Here is a 25,150-nt window from a genome sequence, read left to right as displayed (position 1 = left end):
ATCATTTGTGCTAAATTCTATTGTGAAAACCTTTGTTCCTTCATTTACTATTTTGTTAATATTGTTCAACTAGACCATCTCACTCGGCGCACCGAACACTGGCTCAAATAAGACTTTTTTTACTGTATGGCATATGATTGTTTTCATATTTTATCATTACATTAAATTTATTGGGAAATTCCCTTTTTAAGTGAATTGTTATTGATTTTACATACATACAGTAATATTCTAACTCTCTTCTTCTCTCCTCAACATATCAATGCTCCCTTGTTCAGTCTCAAGTCAGCTGGGTGTAACATCACCGCAGTTACGTACGATTTTATAAATCTTTTATGCTCAATGTTATAATGAAAGCTGTATTTTAAATTAAATGCTGTATACTTTTATTCATTTTGTCGAATCTTGTTATTATTAAACTATATATTGTAAATGAAAAAATATTAATACTGTTTAACTTGTAAGACCCAGTAGGCCGTCAAATACAAGTATAAACTAGATAATCAGTCAGTTCGAAGTACGAGCGTTTATTTGACAATGATACAAAATCTTCTCAGAAATGTTGTTCTTAAAACGGAAAGTTCAACATAAACGTTCGACAAATGAGGTATCACTGTATAATAAAGACTCTTGAGGAGACTTGGACAGTACTTTGGAAAGAATTCAAAAGGCTTGGAAAAAGTCCCATTTAGGAAGTTTTAGAACTCTTCACGTACCTCCTCCTCAAAATGCTGAGGCAACATTCTCAGGTGAAAGGAGGTGCACTTGCCTCATCATTGAAGCTCAAACACTTATAGGAGAACAGAGCTACAGCCTTTAATTCCTACACAGCCTGATGTTATTGGTTTTGCTTTCAGTGAAAGACATCCGAGGAAAATGAAATTACATACAATACCACAAACAGGTGCAAAACAGTCAAACTTCATAGAATATCAACAATCACCAAAGCAGAATGGTGGCAAAAAGAATTCTGACAAGAGCTAAAAGATTCGAAACACACCTGGTGGAGAACAGGTGAACTAGTCATCCATGCAACCATTCAATTTTTTTTTTGAATGCCAACTTGCCTAATCAGTGCAGAGATATAAGCTAACTTTAACAATAGGTAAGATTCATCCCAAAATAATTCACTTTAGACAGTTAGGAAGAAGTGAAACTTAAATAGAAAAATAAACCATGATTACTATCGTGTTCAGTAAGGAAACTAAAATAGAAAAATAAACCATGATTACTAACATGTACTATCTGATAAGTGAATTCAAAATTACACTAAGAAATAATATATTTTACAATGATTGTCAAAAACAAACCAGGAAAAAGGAACAGATTTATCTATGAGTCACAAGTGGCAGAGAAAAGTAAACTGACTACAAGTGCACAAGTTTCTTAAACTAGCTAACTGTCTGTATACAGTGGTACCTCGACATAAAAAAGGCTCAACTTACGAAAAACTCAAGATACGAAAGCAAATACGAAAAATTTTACGGCTCTACATACGAAAATTGCTTAAGTTATGAAGGTTGTTGCTGTAAAGTCCTGAGATTCGCCCGGACCACCGAGAACAATTTTAAAACTAGCGCCCCACCAACTGAGTAAACTCGCCACCATCCTCCCACTCTCCCATTGGTTCCTGATGCTAGTCACCCCATAAGATCCTGCTCTCCTATTGGTCAGCATCTACCCCTTGTGCTTTATGTATTCTATTGGCAAAAGGATGCTGTAAATTGAAAAACTTATTCATGCAATACATTTAATAAAAAAAAAACATTAGGTAAAAATAGAATAAAGAATAGAAATGAATGGTTATTATACTGTTTGGTAGTTGAAGAGAGATAATGAAAATATACCAAATTTGTAACTAATTTGTATTTTTCATAACTAACAAACCTGAGGTCTTAACATTAGGATTTACTAGCGCCAAGCTGGAAACCGGTAGAATTAAAATTACACTTGTGAGATCCAGGGACTAATGGCATCTATACCAGGTCACGGGGCATGTATACCCAGAATGCCCACGGCTACCTGTGACCCATCAGTTATATTTCTAACCCAGTTTAGACTGCTAGAGGGGTGGTTCGAGGTGGGCCTTTAACTGTTAAGACCTCAGGTTGTTAGTTATGAAAAATACAAATTAGTTACAAATTTGGTATTTGTTCATACACGAAACAAACCTTCGGTCTTAACATTAGGATAGACTTACTATTGGAGGGAGGTAAGTCTCTACAACTGACTGGGAGTTTGCCACCTTATCCATTTCCGAATATATAGGGAAATTCTAAGAGAATGGACAATGAACCTAGGACCAAAGATATAAGCGGATCTATTGGTTTCCTCCCACTGGGTGTAGATACCATTCTACTGTTTACTCTTGTCCCTTGCGACTGGATCCACCTTCACCCCTCTTTTCCTTATTATCCAGAGGGGTGTGTTGCTACTGAAAAGTATATCATCAGCTAAGATAGCTTCACAGTATGGCTGACCATCTCACCTGCATCTAGTCCGTTCCAGCACATGACGGTACTCTCCTTCATATTGCCCGTAGTTAAAGGAGCAGGAAGAAAGTAGTAAAGAAAAAAGACCAGTCATCCCATTCATTCTACTTTCATACCTTCATCTTAGACTAGACGCAAACTGACCCGCCAGGGGCACTGGATGAACTATATCACTTGTTGGGCCGCCACCACTGGACCCAAGGAAAAGGTGTCCAAGGATCTATGGGCAACATCTTTCAAATAAAATGAGGTGAAAGTTGTTTGGCGCTTCCACACGCCAGCTTTCAGAATTTTATCCACAGACATGTTCTTCTTAAATGCCAGGGAAGCACTCACACCCCTGATGTCATGAGCTCTAGCTCCCACCTGGCTATCTGACCCTCTGTCTTCTGCAGTATAAGCATCTCTGATCGTCTCCCTTAGCCAAAATGATATTGTATTCTTGGACACTTCCTTCTTGTTCCGTCCTGTACTTACGAACAACCTCTGGCACCCCGGCCTGAGGTGCCTTGTTCTCTTTAAGTACTCCCTTAGTGCCCTGACGGGGCACAGGAGCATTTCAGCTTTGTCGTTGTCTACAAAGTCTGCCAAGGAAGGTATGGTAAAGGAGTCGAATCTGCCGTCTACTATTGTTGGATTTTGGGTCTTTGCCACGAATTCTGGGACAAACTCACACACCATTAATCTCCAACCTCTCGAGTGCTTTATGAGATATGAGAGGCCATGTAGCTCCCCCACCCTTTTGGTTGAAGCCAGGACCAATAAGAAGACTGTCTTCAGGGTCAGGCTCCTATCCGTGGACTGCCTTAGTGGTTCGTAGGGGGGTTTTGTCAGACTACTCAGTACCTTGGTCAGATCCCAATCTGGGGGCTTTTAGCTCCTTTGGTGGGCATGACTGGGTTCAAAGCTCCTCATCAGCATGGCCAACTCCCATGAAGACGATATGTCCACTCCTTTCATTCGTAAGACTGAGGCTAGAGCAGCCCTGTACCCCTTCACTGCAGATACAGACATATGTTTTTCTGTTCTGAGATATATCAGAAAGTCTGCTAACTGCTGAATAGTGGTACCGAGTGGAGACACGTTCCCTCTACGACACCAATCACAGTATGCTGACCACTTCCCTTGGTATACTGTCGCAGATGATTTTCTGATATTACCTGCCATCTGAGTTGCTGCTTTCTGCGAAAACCCTCGCTCTCGGAGGAGATACTTGACAGTCTCCACCCGTGAAGCGATAGGGACTTCACCGACTGGTGGTACCTCTCCACGTGAGGCTGACACAGAAGGTTGCTCCATGGAGGTAACTCTCTTGGCACATCTACTAGGAGTTCCAGTAGGTCTGGAAACTACTCTGCTTTCGGCCATAACGGGGCTACCAGGGTCATCTTGAGGTTCTGAGACCGCATTACCCTGTTCAGAACCTGACGGATTAGACAAAATGGAGGAAATGCGTACACGTCCAGATTGTCCCAGGGGTGTTGTAGCGCATCTTCTGCTACTGCCTCTGCGTCCGGGACTACTGAACAATACACTTCCAACTTTTGTTGTACCTGGTTGCGAATAGGTCTATGATCGGTCCTTCCCACAACATGAGCATCCTGTCCACTACCTGTTGGTGTAGGGACCACTCCGTTCCCAGAATCTGATCCCTGCGGCTCAACTTGTCGGCCACTATGTTTCTTTTTCCCGGAATATACCTGGCCTTGATGTCTACCAGGTTCTCTATAGCCCACTGGTGAAGTTGAACTGTCATCACATGTAACTGCCGAGAAACTAGGCCTCCTTGCTTGTTTATATAAGCTACTACTGTGGTGTTGTCTGACATCAATACCACTGAGTGTCCCTTTACTCTCTCCCTGAATTCTTGTAGAGCCAGGAAAGCTGCTTTCAACTCCAGCACGTTTATATGGAGTTCTCTGTCCTTGCAACTCCATTTTGCTGACACCATCAACTCCTCCATATGGGCTCCCCAGCCTTCTAGTGACGCATCTGAGAACAGCAAGAGGTCTGGGGAGGATTGTTGAAGGGGGACACCCACTGTCAGATTGTCGTCGTCCACCCACCACAGCAAGTCTTTCCTCACTTCTGCCGACAAGGGAATTTGCTCGTACGGGTGATCTACTGTTGGTGACCAAAACTCCTTCATCCTCCATTGTAGGGACCGAAGGTGTAGCCTTCCTTGTGGTACTAGCTTCTCCAGGGAGGTTAGGATTCCCAGCACCACCTGCCACTGTCTTGCTGGCTGTGTCTGCTTTCCCAGAAAGGCATTACACACTTGTTTGCATTTCTCTACTCTTTGGTCTGTCGGGAATACTTTGGCTTGTGTTGTGTCTATCACCATTCCCAGATATTCCAAACGTTGACTTGGATCCAGCTGCGACTTCTGCTGATTCACCACAATACCTAGGCTGTGACAAAGCTGCAGGAGGGCCGGCCTGTCCCTGAGTAATTTCTCCCTGGACTTTGCTATCACCAGCCAATCGTCCAGATATCTTATTAGCCTGATCCCCTGAGCATGCGCCCACGCCGACACGAGGGTGAACACTTGTAAAAACTTGAGGAGACGTTGTCAATCCGAAGCACAGGACCTTGAACTCGAAAGCTTTCCCTGCAAGACTGAAGTGGAGAAATTTTCCTTGAAGACTGATGGACTGGTATCTGAAAGTATGCGTCCTTTAGATCGACTGTCAGCATAAAGTCTCCGATTCTGACTGCTTGTAGAACCGTTTTCGGAGTTTCCATCTTGAAACTGGTTTTCCTTATAAACAGATTCAGCGTTGACAGGTCTATTACTGTCCTCCACTCCCCGTTGGGGCTTTGGGTACCAGGAAAATCCTGCTGTAGAAGCCTTTTGTCGGACTGCATACTTGTTGCACAGCTCCTTTTTCCATCATCTTCTTCACTTCGTCCTGCAGAATAGTGGCCTTCTGAGATTTGTGGGCATAAGTGACGTGGGGTAATGGTTGATCTGTCAGGGGCAGGGTTACCTCGAACGGAATCAAATACCCGATCCTGAGAACATCCACCACCCACTGCTCTGCCCCTAGTTCCTGCCACACCTTCCAGTGATTTGCCAGGCAACCCCCCACTGGTGTGGCCGAGTGATGGGAGGCGCCCATCCTATCTTCTTGAGCCTCTCCCTCTTCCCCTATTGCCCCTTCCTCTGTTGTTTCTATTGTGAAAGGGCGATGAGTTATCCTCTTTGGGGAAGAGGGTCTTGTGACTCTATTAGGGATGCTATGTCTCACTGTCTTCTTCGAGACATCTGCTGTTGTCTTCCCTCCAAAGGAGTAGTTTGACTGTTAGAGGTTTTCCTAACTGCCTGTTGCACCAACCTATCGTTAGTGTCCATCCTTCTTCTATTTATCGCCTCTTCCAGTATGACCTCTGGCAACAGTAGTTGCGATTCCAAGATATCCCCATTCCTCATTGCTAACAGGGAATCCAAATCCACATTGCGGCTTAGTCTAGCCAATGCTGCATCTCTCCTCATTAGCAGGATATTTGCCCAAACATTGGCACTTACGTTTGTCAGGTACGCAATCGCCTTGGACCCTGACTGTAGTAATCTAATGAACAATGGTTCATCCACTACTTTCCTTGTTGCTTCCGAGGATGCAATTTTCGCCACTGCTGTTGACCAAAGGTCTAACCAGGACGCAGCCTGAAAGACAGAAGAAGCTGTTGCTTCTAACGTAGCAGCCTCTTGGTACGTCATCGAAGGGCACTCCATTTTAACCTGATCCAAGGTTAATCCAGGCCTTAACCTTACAACATTAGGGTTCATTTGTCTAGACAGCAAAGGGACCTTCGGTGTCGTATAATATTTCCTTTGCTTTATCATTGGAGGGGGAATAAATTTAAATGATCTATTAGATCTTAAGGAATTATCCCTCCCTGCAATCTTTGCGTTTACGTGTTGCAAGACCGATTCCGCATGACTCGAACAAGGCAATTCATATGACACCTTGGTATCCCTCTTTAGTCCAAACGCCATGTCAATTCCAGGAGGAAGCATACTGGCCGGTGTTTCTGTCTTCTCCGAAAGGCTATTGAATTGACGAATCAAATCAATAACCTCTGCATACGAGGCCAGAAACTCTTGGTTTTCTCCTTCCTCCGGCTCTAGTGTACCACTCTCCGTCACGAGAGATGTTGTCTCGCCTCTATCTTCTGACAGACGGCCCAGAATTCCACGGCCGCCTGCCCCTACGGCCGCGGTCTCTTTGATCTTTGCTGGCCGCTGTTGGCTCGATCCCAGATAATCAGCAGGGGAACGAGAACGCCTCACTCTTTCTCTGCTCACGGATCTAGAGCGAGAATCTCGTCTAGATCTCCAAGATAAAGGCTCCCTTACGACAAGAGGTAAGTTCGTCTCTATTAGCATTGGCATCGTTTTCGAGCGTCGGCGAGCCCGGCCTCGGCCTTCTATCCAGACGGACACTGCCTTCCACGAACGTATCCGCCGAGGTTGCCAACTCTCTATTTTTCGTACTTTTAATAGGAGCCTTATCGTCCTTCGTACGTATTTTGAACGGCCTTACGGGCGAAACTGGGACCTGCATTCCATCCTCTGCTGCGCACCTTTTGCCGCCAACGTCGATTTTGACCAGAGGTATCGCAGTTTTTGCGATCCGAACTGGCAACTCCGCCTCGGCCGCTAGCTCGCCGGCCGTCACCTCTCTCGCTTGTTCGGACTCTTGCGAACGGCTTCGTCTGCCAACCTTGTGCTTAATAGCCACTGATTTTCTGACCTTCTTGCTGACTTGGAAATGACAGTCTTGGTCCGAAGAAGAGGAAGAATTGATTCTTCTCCTCTTGGCCCGAGGATCCGCTAGGAACTCCCGAATCCTCCTCCAACGCTTGACTGGCGCTCGCCGTGACGTTATCGGACTTAGCGATGACGCCGAACTAGAGGAAGAAGACGAAGAAGGCGAATCACACTTTTTCTTTTTGTCTCTCTTATTCATTCTCTCCTCTATATCCTGTAATTTCTGCATTACAGTTTGCATTGACGGGTCAGAAGGCGTATTAGCGTCTGGGTGCAGCGAAAAAGGCCGAGAATCGGTCTGTGACGTCATCACGCCTGCCATCTCAGAGTGTGACGTATGTTGTGACGTCATCCCTCTCGTAGGGAGAGACTGAGAGGTTTCTGCTGGCAACCGCACGTTTGCTGCCAAACTACCTCCCACGTTCTGCATTGCTGTAAATACTGAGTGGGATGGTGAAGCAGCGGCATTAATTCCCATAAATTGCAAGCCCGGGGGATGAGGAACATTCAGCGCTGCCGGACCCTGCTGGAACCGTGACGTCATATAATGCGCAAGCAGACCATCCAAGGTTGGTACGCCTGGTAGGCCTAGCGCTGACCACGTACCATCTAACCTATGCGCTTGAGTAGCAGGAGCCTGGAACAAAGATGGCGGATCTCCCCCTCTACTTGCTGGGAACAAAGGAGAGTGCAAATTATTCATAAAATTACCCAAGGCCCCTCCTGACGTTTCCGATACAGAACCGCTAGGAGAAACCGAAGGGGTATGAGACAATTCAAAAGCAGGTGGAGAAACATATGGAGCAGCCTGGTTTATTACCGATACAAAAGAAGCCGGTAAGGTTTGGTCATCCAAAGATGGCGTCACCCCCTTTCTTTTGTATTGGCTTTTCCCATAGAACTTCTTCCACTGTTCCACCAACCAACCGCGACAAACAGAACACGGATTAGTAACCGTACATACGTTTTCCCTGCACCTACTACACGTTGGATGAGGATCCGTCGACACCGAAGTTAGGAACCTAGAACAAGGGAAGCCACTGACTCCTGGGCATTTCCTTTGTCTCCTCTTCGAAGCGGTAGACGATCCCGATGTTGAGGCAAAATTCTCCATCATACCACGTATACACTCTTACCACACACTGATCACACTTGGAGAAAGAAAAGGAATGAAAAATAAAAAAATGAAATGGATAAAGAACGGGCAAACTGAAAAACCGGCTTTAAATGAGATAGACAGTAACACGTCTTATCTTAAAGGCGGTAGGAAAATAACTGATGGGTCACAGGTAGCCGTGGGCATTCTGGGTATACATGCCCCGTGACCTGGTATAGATGCCATTAGTCCCTGGATCTCACAAGTGTAATTTTAATTCTACCGGTTTCCAGCTTGGCGCTAGTAAATCCTAATGTTAAGACCGAAGGTTTGTTTCGTGTATGAACAATTATGGCTTACTGTGTACTAGGAAAAGTAATTGCTTGGCGATCGTTCGGTACTCGTAAGTGCTGGATGTAAACAGAAGTTTGGAAGCTTTTTTTTTGTTTGTTTATTATGGTTAATGGTTACTTAATAATTATTTGAAATGAGTACATGCAATACATTTAATAAAAGAAATTGTGAATTAGATATCACAAAATATAAAATAAATCAGACTGCTATCATCGAAGCCAACAAATACGTATATTTTCTAGAATTCTTCTTCTGTTTTAATATTACGTTACGTATATGTTTCATTATAGCTGTCAGTAACTCGGTATCTCCATTAGGTAAAGATAGAATAAAGAATAGAAATGAATGGTTATTATACTGTTTGGTAGTTTCATTAGTTGAAGAGAGATACTAATGAAAATTTATGGCTTACTGTGTCCTAGGAAAAGTGATTGCTTGGCGATCGTTCGGTACTCGTAAGAGCTGAATGTAAACAAATGATTGGAAGGTTTTTTTTTTTTTTGTGTATTATAGTTAATGATTAATTAATAATTATTTGAAATGAGTACATACTGATTATTTATACATTTTATTGGCATATTCTAAGCTTTTAGCTTCTTAGGTTTAGATGTCAGAATCAAAGACTAGGCTACAGTAGCAACCGCTAACATAGGCTAGGCTTATTGCTAAGGGACATATGCTAAAGTTCTAATATATGCAGTAAAAATGGGGTTGAACATTACATGCAGTTGAATATTACTCAAGTATGTACAGTATTTTGCCTTTTTGGAGTCATATTTCTTCCGTCGGATTGGCGTCGTAACCCTAGAACATGTGTTGTAGGCCTGGAAATATAATTTACTGGGGTGTTTTTGTAGGGCTTGGAACGGATTAGGCATTTTACATGTAAAATGCGGTTCAAGATACGAAAAACTCATGATACGAAGGCCGCCTTGGAACGGATTAATTTCGTATCTCGAGGTACCACTGTATAAGATGGTAAACAGGTGAACACACACATGCTAGTTGATCATCAACTAGCATCTTGCTAAAATTTTGATGACATTACTTGACAGCTTAGCATCTATCAAACATACAAATGAGAATGAAATGTGAACATATTGTATAAAAGTGCATGACCAGATTGCATTAGAGCTACTGTTCTTGATGATCAGCAAACCATCAACATGGCTCACTTAAACCTCCTGACAAAGTTGCAATCTGAGATAAAATTGCAAACCATTTACAGACAGATACACAAAAGGAGATTTGTTTGATGAACCGTCTTTCTACCCTAGACTTATTTCTATAGATAGATTACTTTATTCATTTTACACTGCTGGAAATATAAAATGATTTGATTTCTATATCTTGTTTGACATAAGATCCAAAATGAATAAGGTTATATGAAATACAACAAAATAAATAATTCACTATAGTATCATTCATGATAAGATTCATTCATTATATTATACCAACAGCATCTAAAATAAATTCAAATTGTAATGTTATAAAGGCTAATAGAGGATGTATTTCATAGACCTATATTTACAAATGTCACTTTGAAGACAGTAATAGTAACAAACATTGTATGCTTGTTTTAGTATTATATAATGGTAAGAGCCTTTAATTCAGTGTCATATTATTCCCATTTTAGAGGGAAAAAATCCAGTTGAAACTGGAAAACATGGATAGTTTGCCAAATAAAACTAGAAAATATGGGTAGTTTGCCAAATACATCAACAGTAATAATTAATGTGAATTGGATTCGTGACTGAAGATAGTTGCCAGGTAGTAGTTTTATACACTTCTCCAAAAGATTTTGGTGTGTTGTAAAACTTGTTTGATTAAGCTTACAAATCATCAACATTAGCCACTCTTGTGAGATCCAGTCAGCCTAACATATGTCACTGAAGTGCACTGAATTAACTTACATGAGTTCAATTTTTCAAATGACCCATTTATTTCAACATAGCCGTTTAATTAGTAATATTCAGCAGCATTTACATACCCACAACATATCACATACCTCTTTTATTAACTGTGAAGCTATAGTACCTAACAAGTGCAAAATTTAGTCAATTTAAATCACACTAACATGTTATTTATTGGTAACATTATGTTAAGCAGCTACAATAGCATGTACAATAAACTAATTTTGTAAGTGTTATTGGAAGTAATAAATAAGTTATTCCTTACTACAAGTGCACAACTTTCTTAACCTAGCTAACTGTCTGAATAGAAGTTAAAATCATCAGTAATAAAGTCTCATTTTTAAAGAATTTCTAAACCTTGAGATAATTTAAATTGGGTACCACCTATTCAGTATAGTCTATAACCATAGAATTATCACTGACCATAAAGGCAAAATTAAACATAACTGACAATTTAAACATATTGTCAAGGACACATTTCCAATGATAAAATTATTGATAACTTTCTTTTCAAAGTACCTGTATATTTTCCTTACTTGATCTAGGGCTTGATTTTAATTTGATTCACTAAATAAGCTAAACTAACTAAACATGAATCCCAAATGAACTGAATATCACAGACGCTCTTTCTATATTATAATGCTTTACTATATTTTATGCCGTTGTTTCTGTCTCAAAATAAAAAACAAATTACTTATTACAAATTATTATACTATATTATTGTATGAACTTACCTCCATGGCAAACTGACCAACATAGGTCCCAGTCATGGTAGAACTCTGGCCAGCTGCAAGTATTCCTATAGCCCATATATACATACATGCGACACCAAATGTGCAACCCAAGAAAACACCTGCTTTATATAGATCAGCATCAACAAGATCATCATTTTCCTGAAAAACAAAACAGCAAATAGAATACCATCCATTCAGAAGTAAGAGCTGCAATTGCTGGAATGTACAATGTCTTCTATGATCAAGTAAAACACAAGTAGTACAGTGATCCCCTTTTTATGCGGGATAGGTTCCAGAACCTACTGTGGCAATGCAAAATCTGCGGAAATGCAAAAATCCCCTCTAAAAATGCTTATATGTAACTGGATTATAAATTCCAAATACTTTGTACCCCTCAAACTAAAATACTTATAACTGTCCATTCTAACATTTTACTACTTGATTTGTTATTTAAAACAAAAATATACCTTAAATTATCAAACTAAATTTGATATTTCAAACATACATACATCCCAAACCCTTGTCTCAAAACACCCAAAGTAACCTCCTACTACTGTTACTCTTAGTAGGTTAATAGCCTACACACCCCTAAAACTCTTATAAATGCTTATTTCAATAGTTCATTGCCAAACTTTACAGTTAAAATAAAAATATACCTCAAACTATCATCCCAGAACACCCTCGTATCATTTCAAAGTCATGTTGCAAAATTAAGTACCAGCCTACAACTGTTATTTTTAAGTATCCTGTATCATTCAGACACGCACGTATTCTTTGGCCTATGAAACTTTGCGCATCGTTCTGTGCATACCGTAATGCACTGGACAAATTTTACATATGGTACTATTGATATTTTCCTGTCTTGTAAGATGATTTCTAAATATTTACTGTACAGGCAGTCCCCAGTTATCAGCAAGGGTTCCATTCCCGGGGGTGTGCCAATAAGCGAAAACCACCATTAACCGAAACTAAGTGATTTATGGTGCCATAATGGTACTTATGGAGCTGATAACCGGTTATCGGCACCATAAGCACCCATATGGTGTGCCATAAGCACCCTTATGGTGTGCCATAAGCACCCTTATAGCGCACCATAAGAAACCTTATGGCGCTGATAACCCGAGCTCGTCCCGTTATGGCGCATAAATTGCCAATTTTATGGCGCTAGACAAAACACATAAAACTGGATCGCCAATAAACAGGGACTGCCTGTACAGGTATGTATTTAGGCTAGCAATATTGTACAGAACATATCTAAATAATACATGGATAGTTTAGAACAACAGGACAGAATCCCAGGTTTGTTACATCACATTAGTATTTTCGTGATTATGTACATACAGTCAAACCTCGGTTTTTGTACGCCTCTCTTTTTGTACCTATGGGAGATGAGGAAGAAGAGGAAGAGCCACAAGCAAGACCAACGTCAGCTCCTCAAGGTTTTCAGGTCAGCAAGAGATGGTTTCACCGCTTTCAGAAGCAGTTCCAACTGAAGTGTTTCTTTGCATGGGGAAGCAGCATCGGCAGACATGGAAGCAATCACAAAATATGCCGAGACCTTCAAGAAAATCATCAGGGACAAGAGCTACCATCCAGAACAGATGTTCAATATCAGCAAGACTGTCTTGTTCTGGAAGAAGATGCTGTCCCAGACATACCTCATGAAGGATGCAGCCAGAGAGATCTGGGTTCAAGACCCAGAAGGATAGGGGTACCATCATAATATGTGGGAATGCATCTGGCTTCATGCTGAAACCAGGCATCATTTACAAGGCTGCAAACCCCAGGGCCATCAAGAATAAACAGCACGTGCTACCAAAGTTTTGGATCCACAAGGTGCAGTTGCTCTCTGACAAAACATTTTGTAAATTCATACTCTGCTCCAAAACTTATATCTGACAATGGCACAGAATTCATTAACTCACTATTACAAGATATTTAGTCAGCAACTTTTAGCAAATCCACCAGTGTGTCAAAAAGGTTAATGGAAAATAGAGGCGCCATTCGCTCTGAGGCATATGGTCGCTCATGAAAGGTACTGTTGTTCCCCTATGAGAAAAACAAATAGGAGCCTCTACGTCACCAAACAGACTGTAGAAGGCACTTATAGAACGCGATCATCACACGAAAAGTGAATACAAAAATTAATAGGAAAAGAACCCATAGAGTAAAACAAGGGGAGACAGGCAGAACAGGGCATAGAAGGTGAGAGTAAATATATTTAGTGAAGTGATTCTGAAAGACTCAGTGAAAAATCCTAATCCAATTTGTGAACTTAATGTATGGCCCTATATGCCCCTCTTAAGAGAAGAACCAAGTGAAAATCCTAATTCCAACTTGTGGACTTTGTGAAATTACCGTATGTCCACCTTAAGACAGACTCAGTTACAGCTACTACTCAAGAATAAGGTGAAAACATTATAAATTTTAAGACACTAATAAATGTAGAAAGGGAAAACATGACTGATTAAAACCTGAGAAGCTTATATTATCACATTAAGAAAGCTTTGTTTCTACTCAAGGTGAAAAGCCAACATTTCGAAAAGATATAGCCTTCAAAGAAGACAGCAGCTAGCTAGCTACTACATATGCATCTGCATATCAATAGAATTCATCAAGTCTCCTCTTCTGGATCTGCCAGGAGCCAGGACCAAACTGGATGACTCCAAAGCACTTTGCCTGTTTCAAGAACACTTCTTCAATGGGTCAAGGCAGGGAAAGCAGTCAGTCTTATACAGAAGACTGTTTCAGTGCCAGTAATGTCCCTGTATTGTATATGCAGCCTCATAAAAGTAGGAAGGCAAATGCTGGTGTTCTTAGAAATCTCATCAAAATATGCCATTATAGAAGGAGAAAGCCTAGTTTTCTTCAACGATTAATTGGTAAGAAATGCTTGATGACAACAGACAATTAGCTGATATGGAATCCCTTTCCTCTACTAAATGAGAATAAAGAGAAGCATAATCTCTAGAGGACTCCCCTGCATCATTCTCGTTCTCTGCCTGGAAGGAGTTGGGACAGTAACTGCCAACCTCTCAAACAATACTGCTGGCACCACAGGAGGGAAGACAGCAGAAAGTGCACCCTCTTATGGCTCATCTGAGTCAGCCAGGCAGCTGAGCAAGAGAGGATGTAATGCCAAGAGGTGCCACAGGAAACAAGAAAAAAGGCTGGGAAAAGGGCAGGAAGGGAAGGTCCCACCTTATCTGACAACACCACTTCACTCAAAAATGCCTTGCAAGATTGAATATCACTACTGGAAGGCAAATTGCTGGACAATAATACAGCTAGAATGGTACTATTTAGCTCAGATTCCACTGAAGCTGCATTAAAAATGAAGAATGCATAAGTTGAAAGGGAAACATTAGCAGCAGCAGGAGAGAAAAACCAATTTCTTTTATTTTGAATGTTGACCAGCTTGTGAGTGCAAAGATTTAGCTATCTTCAACAGTATGATTCATTGCAAGTAATAACATGAAATACAACATGCACATTAATGATAGGCACATGAAATACATACATATGACAAATATTAATACAAAGCCACAATAATACTCACCGGGAAAATATCACTATGAGTGTTGTTTACTGCAACACAAGCATCATGCTGAAATCATGAAAAACATTCTTAAATGTATTTACAGATAAAATACTAAGAATAATTACTGTATTCACATATAAGTAGCTATTTAACTAAACGACAAGATCTAGATTTATAATGTACAATTATAATGAATGTAATCTTTCTAAACATAACACTAAAGCTATTTCACATCTTTACTAAGGCTATATTTCATTCAAAAAGCTGTTGTAGTCTTTGTATTTGGGTCCAAAAACCATGTGTGTTCTTAAATGCCTTTTAAACTTGCTGTAATTTACATGTATGTATTAGACAAATAAGAAAAAAAATACTGAATCACCACGAAACCCTACTCTCCCTTCATTGCTTAAATGTTTTGAGACTGCATTTTTTTTCAAGTATCTTAGTTTAAAGACCTGATAATAATATTACTTACCACCTGCTGATTGGTTTTACCATAGAGCCCTGATGCAAAGACTGACACAACGAATACATTGATGAGGAATGATACAAAGAGTGCAACAACTGCCTCAATGAAAAAATACTTGTTTGCTTCACTAACTTCTTCTTTCTTCCTGCGATCTACATCCCGTGACTGAAAATCAGAAGGATTATTAAAATGAATTAATATAACAGTGATATAAATATACTGTATATAGTACACTGTATATACAATCTACTATATACACTGCATATACAATCTAAGTGATAAGAATATAGTTCATATTATCTTTACAGATAGTCTATAACAGCATTACCAACAATATTGTTTGGATGGCCTACATAACCTACTTTCTTGGAGGCTTAAAAATCCAACCTTGAAAACCATGGCAACTTCTTTATAGATCTGCCTTTTGGATGTTACTTCTAAATACCATCTCTCACTACAAATTTATATAAAAAAAATACAGCACCATCATTTTAGAATGTAAAATACAACTCAAAAGATTTTGGGGCTGAGATAATACTCCATAATCTCAAGATCTTTTTATAATAAAAATTACCTTCACCAGAGCAGAATGCAAATAAAGATTGTGAGGCATTATAACTGCTCCAACAATTCCAACAGCCTGGAGAAGAGCAGCACTGTTGCAGCCTTGACATCTAGGAATAATTAGGCCTTCTATTACCTTCACTTGATCAGGTTTTGCAACACCATATTCATACCCAAATGTTACAGCCATCACTGAAATAAGGAAGCCAAAAAATGCTTCCAACTTCCGCAGACCATAGCGATCGAGGAGGAGAAATGTGAATGTATCAACAACAGTGATCAACACACCACCCCAAAGCGGAATTCTGTAAGATTGACAAAAAGAAAAGTTACCATTATTCTTATGAAATTCAGACTTATTCTTTTCTGTGCACACCTTACTGAAGAAAAATTATTTAAAAGGTAAACATTAAGGCTTATACATTGCAATTTTGAGTATAAAATGAGTACAATTTACATGTTGTTATCAGATATTTAACCCTCTTACGCCGATTGGACGTATTAAACGTCGAGTCAAAATGTCTCCCGTATGCCGATTGGACGTATCAAAAGTCGGCTCAAAAAAGTTTTTTTAAAAATTCGCGGAAAAATACTTATAGGCCTACCAGCCGAAAACTTTTGAATCACGCGCCTTGGGGAAGGCTGGGAGTTCACGGATCAAGGCGTTGTTTTGTTTACAATTGCTACGCAGGCGCGCAAGCGCGAATTTCTTTCTTATCGCCCTAAAAAGTATCAGTGTCACATCTCAAAAATTATTTCGTCACTTTGACATAATTTTTGCACCATTTTAAATTATCCTTTACATGAATTATTATATATGAAAATGTGCGCAATTTCATGTAAAATACAACAAAAAAATACTCATGATTGTAGCTTTTATCATTTTTGAAATATTTTCATATAACTAACGATAAGTGCAAAAATTTCAACCTTCGGTCAATTTTAACTCTACCGAAATGGTCGAGAAACGCAATTGTAAGCTAAAATTCTTATATTATAGTAATATTCAATCATTTGCCTTAATTTTGAAACAAATTGGACGTCTCTGGCACAATATTTCGATTTATGGTGAATTTATGAAAAAACTTTTTCCTTACGTTCGTGTGAAACCTTCCGATAAATTTTTTTGTGCGATTGTCCTAATGTTTGCACCCTTTTAAATTTGCCGTTACATAAAGTTTTATATATGGAAATGTGCGCATTTCATGCACAATACAACAAGAAACAACCCATGGTTGTAGCTTTTATCAGTTTCGAAATATTTTCATATAAATAACGTTAAGTGCAAAAATTTCAACTTTCGGTCAACTTTGACTCTACCGAAATGGTCGAAAAACAATTGCAATTGTAAGCTAAAACTCTTATATTCTAGTAATATTCAATCATTTACCTTTATTTTACAACGACTTTGAGTCTCTAGCACAATATTTCGATTTATGGTGAATTTATGAAAAAAAAAAAAAAATTTTCCTTACGTCCGAGCGGTAACTCTTCCGAAAAAATCAGAATTTTTTTTGTGCGATTGTCGAAATGTTTGCACCATTTAAAATGATATTGTTAGTATACAATAAAGTTTTGTACATACTTACCTGGCAGATATATACTTAGCTTAGGTCTCTGACGTCACGACAGAAAATTCAAAACTCGCGGCACACGCTACCGGTAGGTCAGGTGATCTACCTTACCCGCCGCTGGGAGGCGGGTGTAAGAACCAGTCCCCCTTTCTTGTCAGGTTATTTTCTTCCACCTGTCTCCTGAAGGGAGGCTGGGCGGGCCATCAATCGTATATATCTGCCAGGTAAGTATGTACAAAACTTTATTGTATACTAACAATATCATTTTTGTACATGAACTTCCCTGCCAGATATATACTTAGCTGATTGACACCCTTGGTGGAGGGAAAGAGACACATACTTACTTAGAAAGTGGGGACAACACATGTTAAAGGAATACATAATATAAAACTCTGGTTCTTACCTGATTTAGGCAGAAGACTTGATAGTTACTGTCTATTAGTCTGCGTTGCCTAAAGAGTCTCAGCGAGGGCGTGACCTATGGCTGAAGAACTCTTTGGGTCTACCAATGGGAACTGAGTCCACTTACTTGGCAGAATCCAAGCAGGATCTGGTCAATGGGGATCAACCCGCTTACATGCCAGAGCCTATCACTACCAATTGCAAGGAGCCTCAAGCACAACCGATCACCTAACCAAATACTAACATTAGTATACGAAAGAAGGAGCTGCCTCCTGCAACCTCCTTCGTACAACCAAAAAACTCAAACTTAAAACTAACAGGGAAAAAGGATTAAAAAGGATGTGTTTCAGCTCCCTGCCCCAGCACTGAATCCGCCGATACGTAAGGGCCTAGCCCAAAACACTTATCATACGTAATCGATACGTCCCTTAGGTAGTGATTAGAGAAGACTGATTCACACCTCCAAAAAGTGGCCTTCATAAGGTTTTGTAATGACAAATTCTTCTTGAAAGCCAAAGACGTCGCGATGGCCCGTACTTCGTGCGCCTTGACTTTCAGAAGGTTAAACTGTTGCTGATTGCAAGAAGTGTGTGCTTCTCTAATAATATTCCTGATAAAGAATGAGAGTGCATTTTTAGATAAGGGCCTACTGGGGTCCCTTACAGAGCACCAGAGATTGCTCTCATTAGCAGCAAGTCTTTTCTTCCTCTGAAGATAATATTTCAGGCTTCTCACCGGGCAAAGAGATCTCTCCTCTTCTGTCCCAACTAAGGAGGATAAGCTTTTGATTTCAAAGCTCCTGGGCCACGGCGAAGAAGGGTTTTCATTCTTGGCTAGGAAAGCCGGAAGAAAAGAGCAAACCGCGGAGCCTCCTTGGAAACCTACCTCACCTTCTAGAGCCTGCAGCTCGCTGACCCTCTTCGCTGACGCTAACGCACAGAGAAAAAGTGTCTTCATCGAAAGGTCTCTGAACGAAGCAGCATGGGGAGGTTCGAACCTTGAGGACCTCAGGAAGAGCAGCACGACATCTAGATTCCAGCTAGGCACTAAGGAGGAGGTTCTTTTAACCGTTTCAAACGATCTGATTAAATCATGGAGGTCCTTGTCCTCAGATATGTTTAATCCTCTATGACGAAAAACTGAGGAAAGCATGCTCCTGTATCCCTTGATGGTGGAGACAACCAACCCGCATTTTTCCCTCAGGAAGATAAGGAAATCTGCAATCTGAGTCACAGAGGTACTGGAGGAGGAAACTTTATGAGTCCTGCACCAGCGTCGAAAAACATCCCACTTCGACTGGTAGACTCTAGATGTGGAAGGTCTACGTGCATTGGCAATAGCCCTTGCAGACTTTGCCAAAAAGCCCTTAGCTCTGACGAGACTCTTGATAGTCTGAATCCAGTCAGACTGAGAGCGGGGAGGTTTTTGTGAAACCTGTCGAAGTGGGGCTGTTTGAGCAGATCGACTCTTAGCGGTAGGGATCTTGGGACATCCACCAGCCATTCCAGTACCTCTGTGAACCAGTCGTGGGCGGGCCAGAACGGAGCTATCAACGTCATCCTTGCTCCCTCTGACGCTGCGAATTTCCTTAACGTTTCCCCTATAATCTTGAAAGGCGGGAACGCGTAAAGATCCAGATTCCTCCAATCCATCAGGAATGCATCTATTGCCACTGCTCTTGGGTCTGCAATAGGGGAGCAGTATAGATCTATCCGCGCATTCCTGGAGGACGCAAATAGATCGAGATGGGGCCTGCCCCACGTCCTCCACAGCTCCTGGCATACGTCCGCGTGCAGAGTCCACTCTGAGGGAAGGACTTGATTCCTTCTGCTTAGCAGATCCGCTCTGACATTTCTTTCTCCCTGTACGAACCTGGTGAGAAGCCTTATGTTCCTTTCCTCTGACCACAAAAGAGGAGCGATCTCGCTGTCTCGTACAGGGAGAAAGAGTGAGTCCCCCCCTGTTTCCGAATGTAAGCCAGGGCTGTAGTGTTGTCGGAGTTGATCTGAACATATTTCCCTTTTACGAGGGGTTCGAAGGTCTTGAGAGCTAACCAAATCGGTGTTAGCTCCTTCTTGTTGATGTGCCAGGACACCTGATCCCCCATCCAGGTGCCTGACACTTCTCTCAACCCGAGAGTAGCTCCCAACCTTTGTCCGAAGCGTCTGCATACAACACTAGGTTGGGGTTCCGAACCTGCAAGGAAAGGCCTTCCTTGAACAATAGAGGGTCTAGCCACCAACGTAGATCCTCCTTTATCTCTTGCGAAATCTTGAACGCAAAGTCCAGACCTTGAGATTTCCGATCCCAGTTCCTCGTCAGGAAGAACTGTAGGGGTCTGAGGTGCAACCTTCCTAGAGAAACGAATTGCTCCAGCGAGGAGAGTGTCCCCAACAGACTCATCCACTCCCTCGCTGTGCATACATCTTTCTCTAGAAAGATTGCTACCTTCTCCAAACCTCGGGTTATCCTCTCTGGGGACGGATACGCCCGAAAAACCTGAGAAGCCATCAGAATCCCCAGATAGATACGCTCTTGACTGGGGATTAGCTGTGACTTCTCGAAATTCACTAGCAAACCCAGAGAAGCTGCTAGATCCAACGTCACTCGTAAGTCCTCCAGACATTTCTCCTTGGATTTGGCCCTGATAAGCCAATCGTCCAAGTAGAGGGTAAACCTCACTCCCTCGAGATGAAGCCACTGGGCAACGTTCTTCATCAGTCCTGTGAATACTTGGGGGGCCGTGGAAAGGCCGAAGCATAGGGCCCTGAACTGAAAAACGTTCCCTCCCACATGAATCTGAGAAATTTGCGAGAAGTAGGATGGATTGGTACATGGAAGTAAGCGTCCTGAAGGTCCAGCGACACCATCCAGTCCCCAGGACGAAGAGCTGCTAAGACTGATGACGTCATCTCCATAGCGAACTTCCTCTTCTTCACAAAGACATTCAGGGCGCTCACGTCCAGAACCGGTCTCCATCCTCCTGAGTTCTTGGGAACTAGGAACAGACGGTTGTAGAACCCCGCTGAAAGAGGGTACTGAACCATCTCTATTGCCTCTTTCTCTAACATCAGCTCTACCGTTAGAGCGAGGGCTTGATTCATTAGTGGGTCTTTGTATTTGGCCACCAGTGCCCTTGGAGTGGTGGTCAAGGGTGGTCTCGAGATAAAGGGAATGAGGTATCCCCTCTTGATGATCGCGAGGGACCAGTTGTCCGCCCCCTTTCGTGCCCAGACATCTGCAAAGTTCAGAAGTCTGGCACCCACAGTTGTCTGGAGGACACACGAACTACTTCTTGGCCCTAATAGACCGGGAGAAGGTCCTTCCTCTTCTAGGTGGTCTCGAACCTCTGGAGGAAGAAGAGCGAGACGAAGGTCCTCCTCGAAAGGGTTCTTGCCTACTTTGAGCCTCTTTCTTCGTCTTCTGCTGAAACGAAGGTTTCGGAATTCTAGCCGAGCGAGCTAGCATATCCTGCGTCGCTTTTGCTGATAACGAGCTGGAGATATCATTAATAGTCTTCTTGGGGAAGAGTTGCGGGGAAAGCTGTGAATACAGCAAGGAAGCTCTCTGTGCGTGAGAAACCGCCTTGGTAAGAAAAGAGCAGAAAACGGCCCTCTTCTTTACCACTCCTGCACCAAAAAGTGAAGCAATTTCCCCGGAACCGTCTCTCACTGCCTTGTCCATGCAAGACAGAACTGCGTGGAGGTCTTCAGGCGAAAGAGTGTCTTGCTCTTGAGTCCTCTTAGCCAACACTCCAAGGGTCCAATCAAGAAAGTTAAAAACTTCTAAGACTCGGAACATTCCCTTCAGAAGATGATCCAACTCGCTCATACCCCACGTCGTCTTCGCAGAATTCAGCGCCGAGCGACGTGCGGAATCAACCAACGAAGAGAAGTCCGAGTCTGCAGAAGAGGGAAGAGTTAGACCCAAGGGCTCTCCTGACTCGTACCAGAACCCCATCTTACCCGTCAGCTTGGACGGGGGAAAAGAAAAAACTGTCTTGCCTTTCTCTTCTTTTGAAAGCAACCAGTCGTCAAAGTTCTTCAGAGCCTTCTTCATAGACACTGTAGGCTTCATCTTAACGACTGAAGACTTCTTAGCCGTATTGGTCGTTGAAAATAAGGACGGAGGAGACGGAGGAGCAACGGCCGAAAGAGACTCCCCAAAATCTTGCAAGAGGAGGTCTGTAAGTCTCTTATACAAAGAAACCGAAGCATCCTTGGGCAAATCTTCCTCGGAATCACCAACAAATTCTTCCGAAGAATGACGTCTAGAAGCTCTACTGCCCGGAGGAGAGCTAATCCTTGGAGAGCGCCTGTTCGGAGAGCGCCTACTAGGCGAGCGCCTACTGGAAGAAAAACCACCGGGAGAGCGCTTACACGGGGAGCGCCTACCAGGAGAGCGCCTACCAGGAGAGCGCCTACTTTGAGAGCGCCTCCCAGGAGAGAGCCTACTAGGAGAGCGCCTAGTTGGAGAGCGCCTACTAGGAGAGCGCCTACTTTGAGAGCGCCTCCCAGGAGAGAGCCTACTTGGGGAGCGCCTGCTAGGAGAGCGCCTACTTGGGGAGCGACTAGGAGAGCGCCTACAAGTGGAGGCCCGTCTGTCGGAAACAGATTCTAACTCCACAGAAGAGCGTCTGGATAAGGGAGAGCGCCTATCAGGCTCTCTGCGCCTGCTAGGCTCTTGGCGCCTGCCATCCTCAATACGCCTGCCAGGCTCTTGATGCCTATTGAGCTCAAAACCCCTGCCAGGCTCTTGACGCCTGCCACGGGGAGAGAAAACATCCACAGATGAATCCCTGTCAGAAGCGCGGCGCTTACAAGGCTCTGAGCGCCTATCCAATCGGGAGTGATCTAACGGAGGAGAAAACTTCCGTTGCCGCCTACCAGGCTCTTGGCGCCTACTAGGCTCTTGGCGCCTACTAGGCTCTAGACGCCTACTAGGCTCCGAGCGTCCGTCAAAAGGAGAGTGGCCACCAGGCGAAGAACTCTTCCTTCGCTCCTGACGAAAACGAGGCTCTTGACGTCTGTCAAGCTCTTGACGCCTAACTGAAGAGGAGCGGAAATCCTGAGGAGAGAGCCTGTCTGGCTCCTTACGCCTTACATGCTCACAACTCTCGCTGGGAAGAGAGGAGAGCCTACTCGGAGAAAGATCCCGAGCTCCAGCCTGCACTTCTGACCTCCTACTAACAGGCTCAAAAGCTTTTCTAGCCAAAGGAGATTTAGCCGAAGGAACGTTCTTAGACTTCTTCACCGGAAGTGAGGCGTCCTTCCGACGATGAGAAGTCCCGGCAATAGACTCCGCTAAAGCCGCAATCTGCGCCTGCAGACCCGCCAGGATACGCGCAGGAGATCTCTTAAACTCCTCTACAGGGGACGAAGTCCGAGAGCGAACAGGAGAAGCGTAACTGGACGAAATCTTGGTTCTCTTGCGTTCCACTTCTGGCTCTTCCGCGAAGGATTCGGGGCTGGAAGGAAGGGCGCAAGGATCCTTCCAGGGCCTCTTGAGAGGGCGAGACGACTCCGAGGCGCTCCATCTACGCTGAGGAGAAGGCGACGAAGATGACGAGAAGCACTGGCGCAATAACTTTTCTTGGTTCGATCCAAGGCAGCCTGGGAACGAGCAACAGGAACTGCCGAGGGGACGCCTGACCGGTGGGGGTTCTCCCTAACCTTCCTGCGGCTTTCGACTTTCCTCCTCCACTGGGTCTGGGAGTCTGGAAGAGGTCTAGGCCTGGAAGCGTTAGTGAGCCGGTCAGACGCACCCTCCACTGCACTAGGGGCACTGCACTGATCACTTGCACTATCATCACTCTTACCTTGTCGAGAGCGAGCGAGGCTCTCCTTACTCCTGATCGAGGCTCTCCAGAAGCAACTTCCGAAAACGAATCTTCGGGTTCAAAGCTGGGCGCAGGGGCTGAAACTGGAGAAGGAACTACTTCTACTACAGGATTCTCAGCGTCAACTTCACTCACCCTCGATCTACTAGAACTCTTTGAAGAAGCCTTGCGCACCCTATCCTTCTCTAACTTCCTCACATAAGAAGAAAGAGCCTTCCAACCATCCTCATCCAAATTCTCACACTCTTTGCAAGGGTTAATAAAAGAGCATTCATTCCCTCTACAAGACGTACATACCGAGTGAGGATCTAATGCAGCTTTAGGAAGCCTAACTTTACATTCCTTCTCTGAACAAACCCTAAATAAACTAGGTTTCTTAACTTCAGAATCATCCATGATTATAGATATGTAAGAGAAATCCAAAAGAAAAATCCAAAAAACAGTCCAAAAGCGTATGCCAAGCCAACAAACAAAGGGTACTTCACCAAAATCCAAATCGTCGGCAACGAGAACGAATTTTAACTATCGTAAGGACTGAACAACAGGTGTTGTCCAGCCGGCGACAGAAAATAATCTGACAAGAAAGGGGACTGGTTCTTACACCCGCCTCCCAGCGGCGGGTAAGGTAGATCACCTGACCTACCGGTAGCGTGTGCCGCGAGTTTTGAATTTTCAGTCGTGACGTCAGAGACCTAAGCTAAGTATATATCTGGCAGGGCAGTTCATGTACAAAATTAGCCGTTACATAAAGTTTTATATATGAAAATGTGCGCAAATTCATGTAGAATACAACAAAAAATGATTGAAGGTTGTAGCTTTTCTCTTTTTTTGAAATATTTGCATATAAATCACGATAAATAGAAAAAAAATCACGTTCGGTCAAATTTGACTACCGAAATAGTTGAAAAACGCAATTGTAAGCTAAAACTCTTACGGCCTAGTAATATTCCGTCATTTTTCTTCATTTTGAAACAAATTTGAAGTCTCTAGAACAATATTGTGATTTATGGTGAATTTTTGAAAAATATATTTACCTTCACTCCGCGCGCCGATTCGCGGCCGCAAGTCTCCGAAATACGTACATCGCATTATCCTAATATTTGCTCCTTTTCATATTAGCCGTTTTATAGAGTTTTATATATCAAAATGTGCGCAAATTCATGAAGAATACAATAAAAAATAAGTGAAGGTTGTAGCTTTTTCCATCTCCGAAATATGTGCATATAAAAAAATATATATAAAAATTTCGACATTCGGTCAAATTTAACTCGTCCGAAATGGTCGAAATCTGCAATTCTAATCTAAAACTCTTACAGTATCGTAATATTAAATCATTTGTCTTAATTTTGAAACAAATTAGAAGTCTCTAGAACAATATTTAGAATTACGGTGAATTTTTGA

The 25,150-nt window shown here is 42.5% G+C and overlaps 1 protein-coding gene across 8 annotated transcripts in view; it reads right to left on the bottom strand.

The window, feature by feature from the left end:
- Window positions 1-25,150, bottom strand: part of LOC135222805 (natural resistance-associated macrophage protein 2-like) — a 184,773-nt gene that overhangs the window by 77,097 nt on the left and 82,526 nt on the right. For all 8 annotated transcript variants that reach the window (XM_064261099.1, XM_064261101.1, XM_064261104.1 and 5 more), the window contains exons 5-8: window positions 15,945-16,239; window positions 15,377-15,535; window positions 14,920-14,967; window positions 11,361-11,519 (exon numbers count right to left, since the gene is read on the bottom strand). In XM_064261099.1, the coding sequence (XP_064117169.1) occupies window positions 11,361-11,519; window positions 14,920-14,967; window positions 15,377-15,535; window positions 15,945-16,239 (661 nt within the window). The remainder of the gene's footprint in view (window positions 1-11,360; window positions 11,520-14,919; window positions 14,968-15,376; window positions 15,536-15,944; window positions 16,240-25,150) is intronic.

The sequence above is a fragment of the Macrobrachium nipponense genome, chromosome 8 (assembly GCF_015104395.2).
Source record: "Macrobrachium nipponense isolate FS-2020 chromosome 8, ASM1510439v2, whole genome shotgun sequence".
Lineage (NCBI taxonomy): Eukaryota > Metazoa > Arthropoda > Malacostraca > Decapoda > Palaemonidae > Macrobrachium > Macrobrachium nipponense.
The sequence above is the reverse complement of the archived record's forward strand: the minus strand, read 5'-3'. Positions and strand labels throughout refer to the sequence as shown.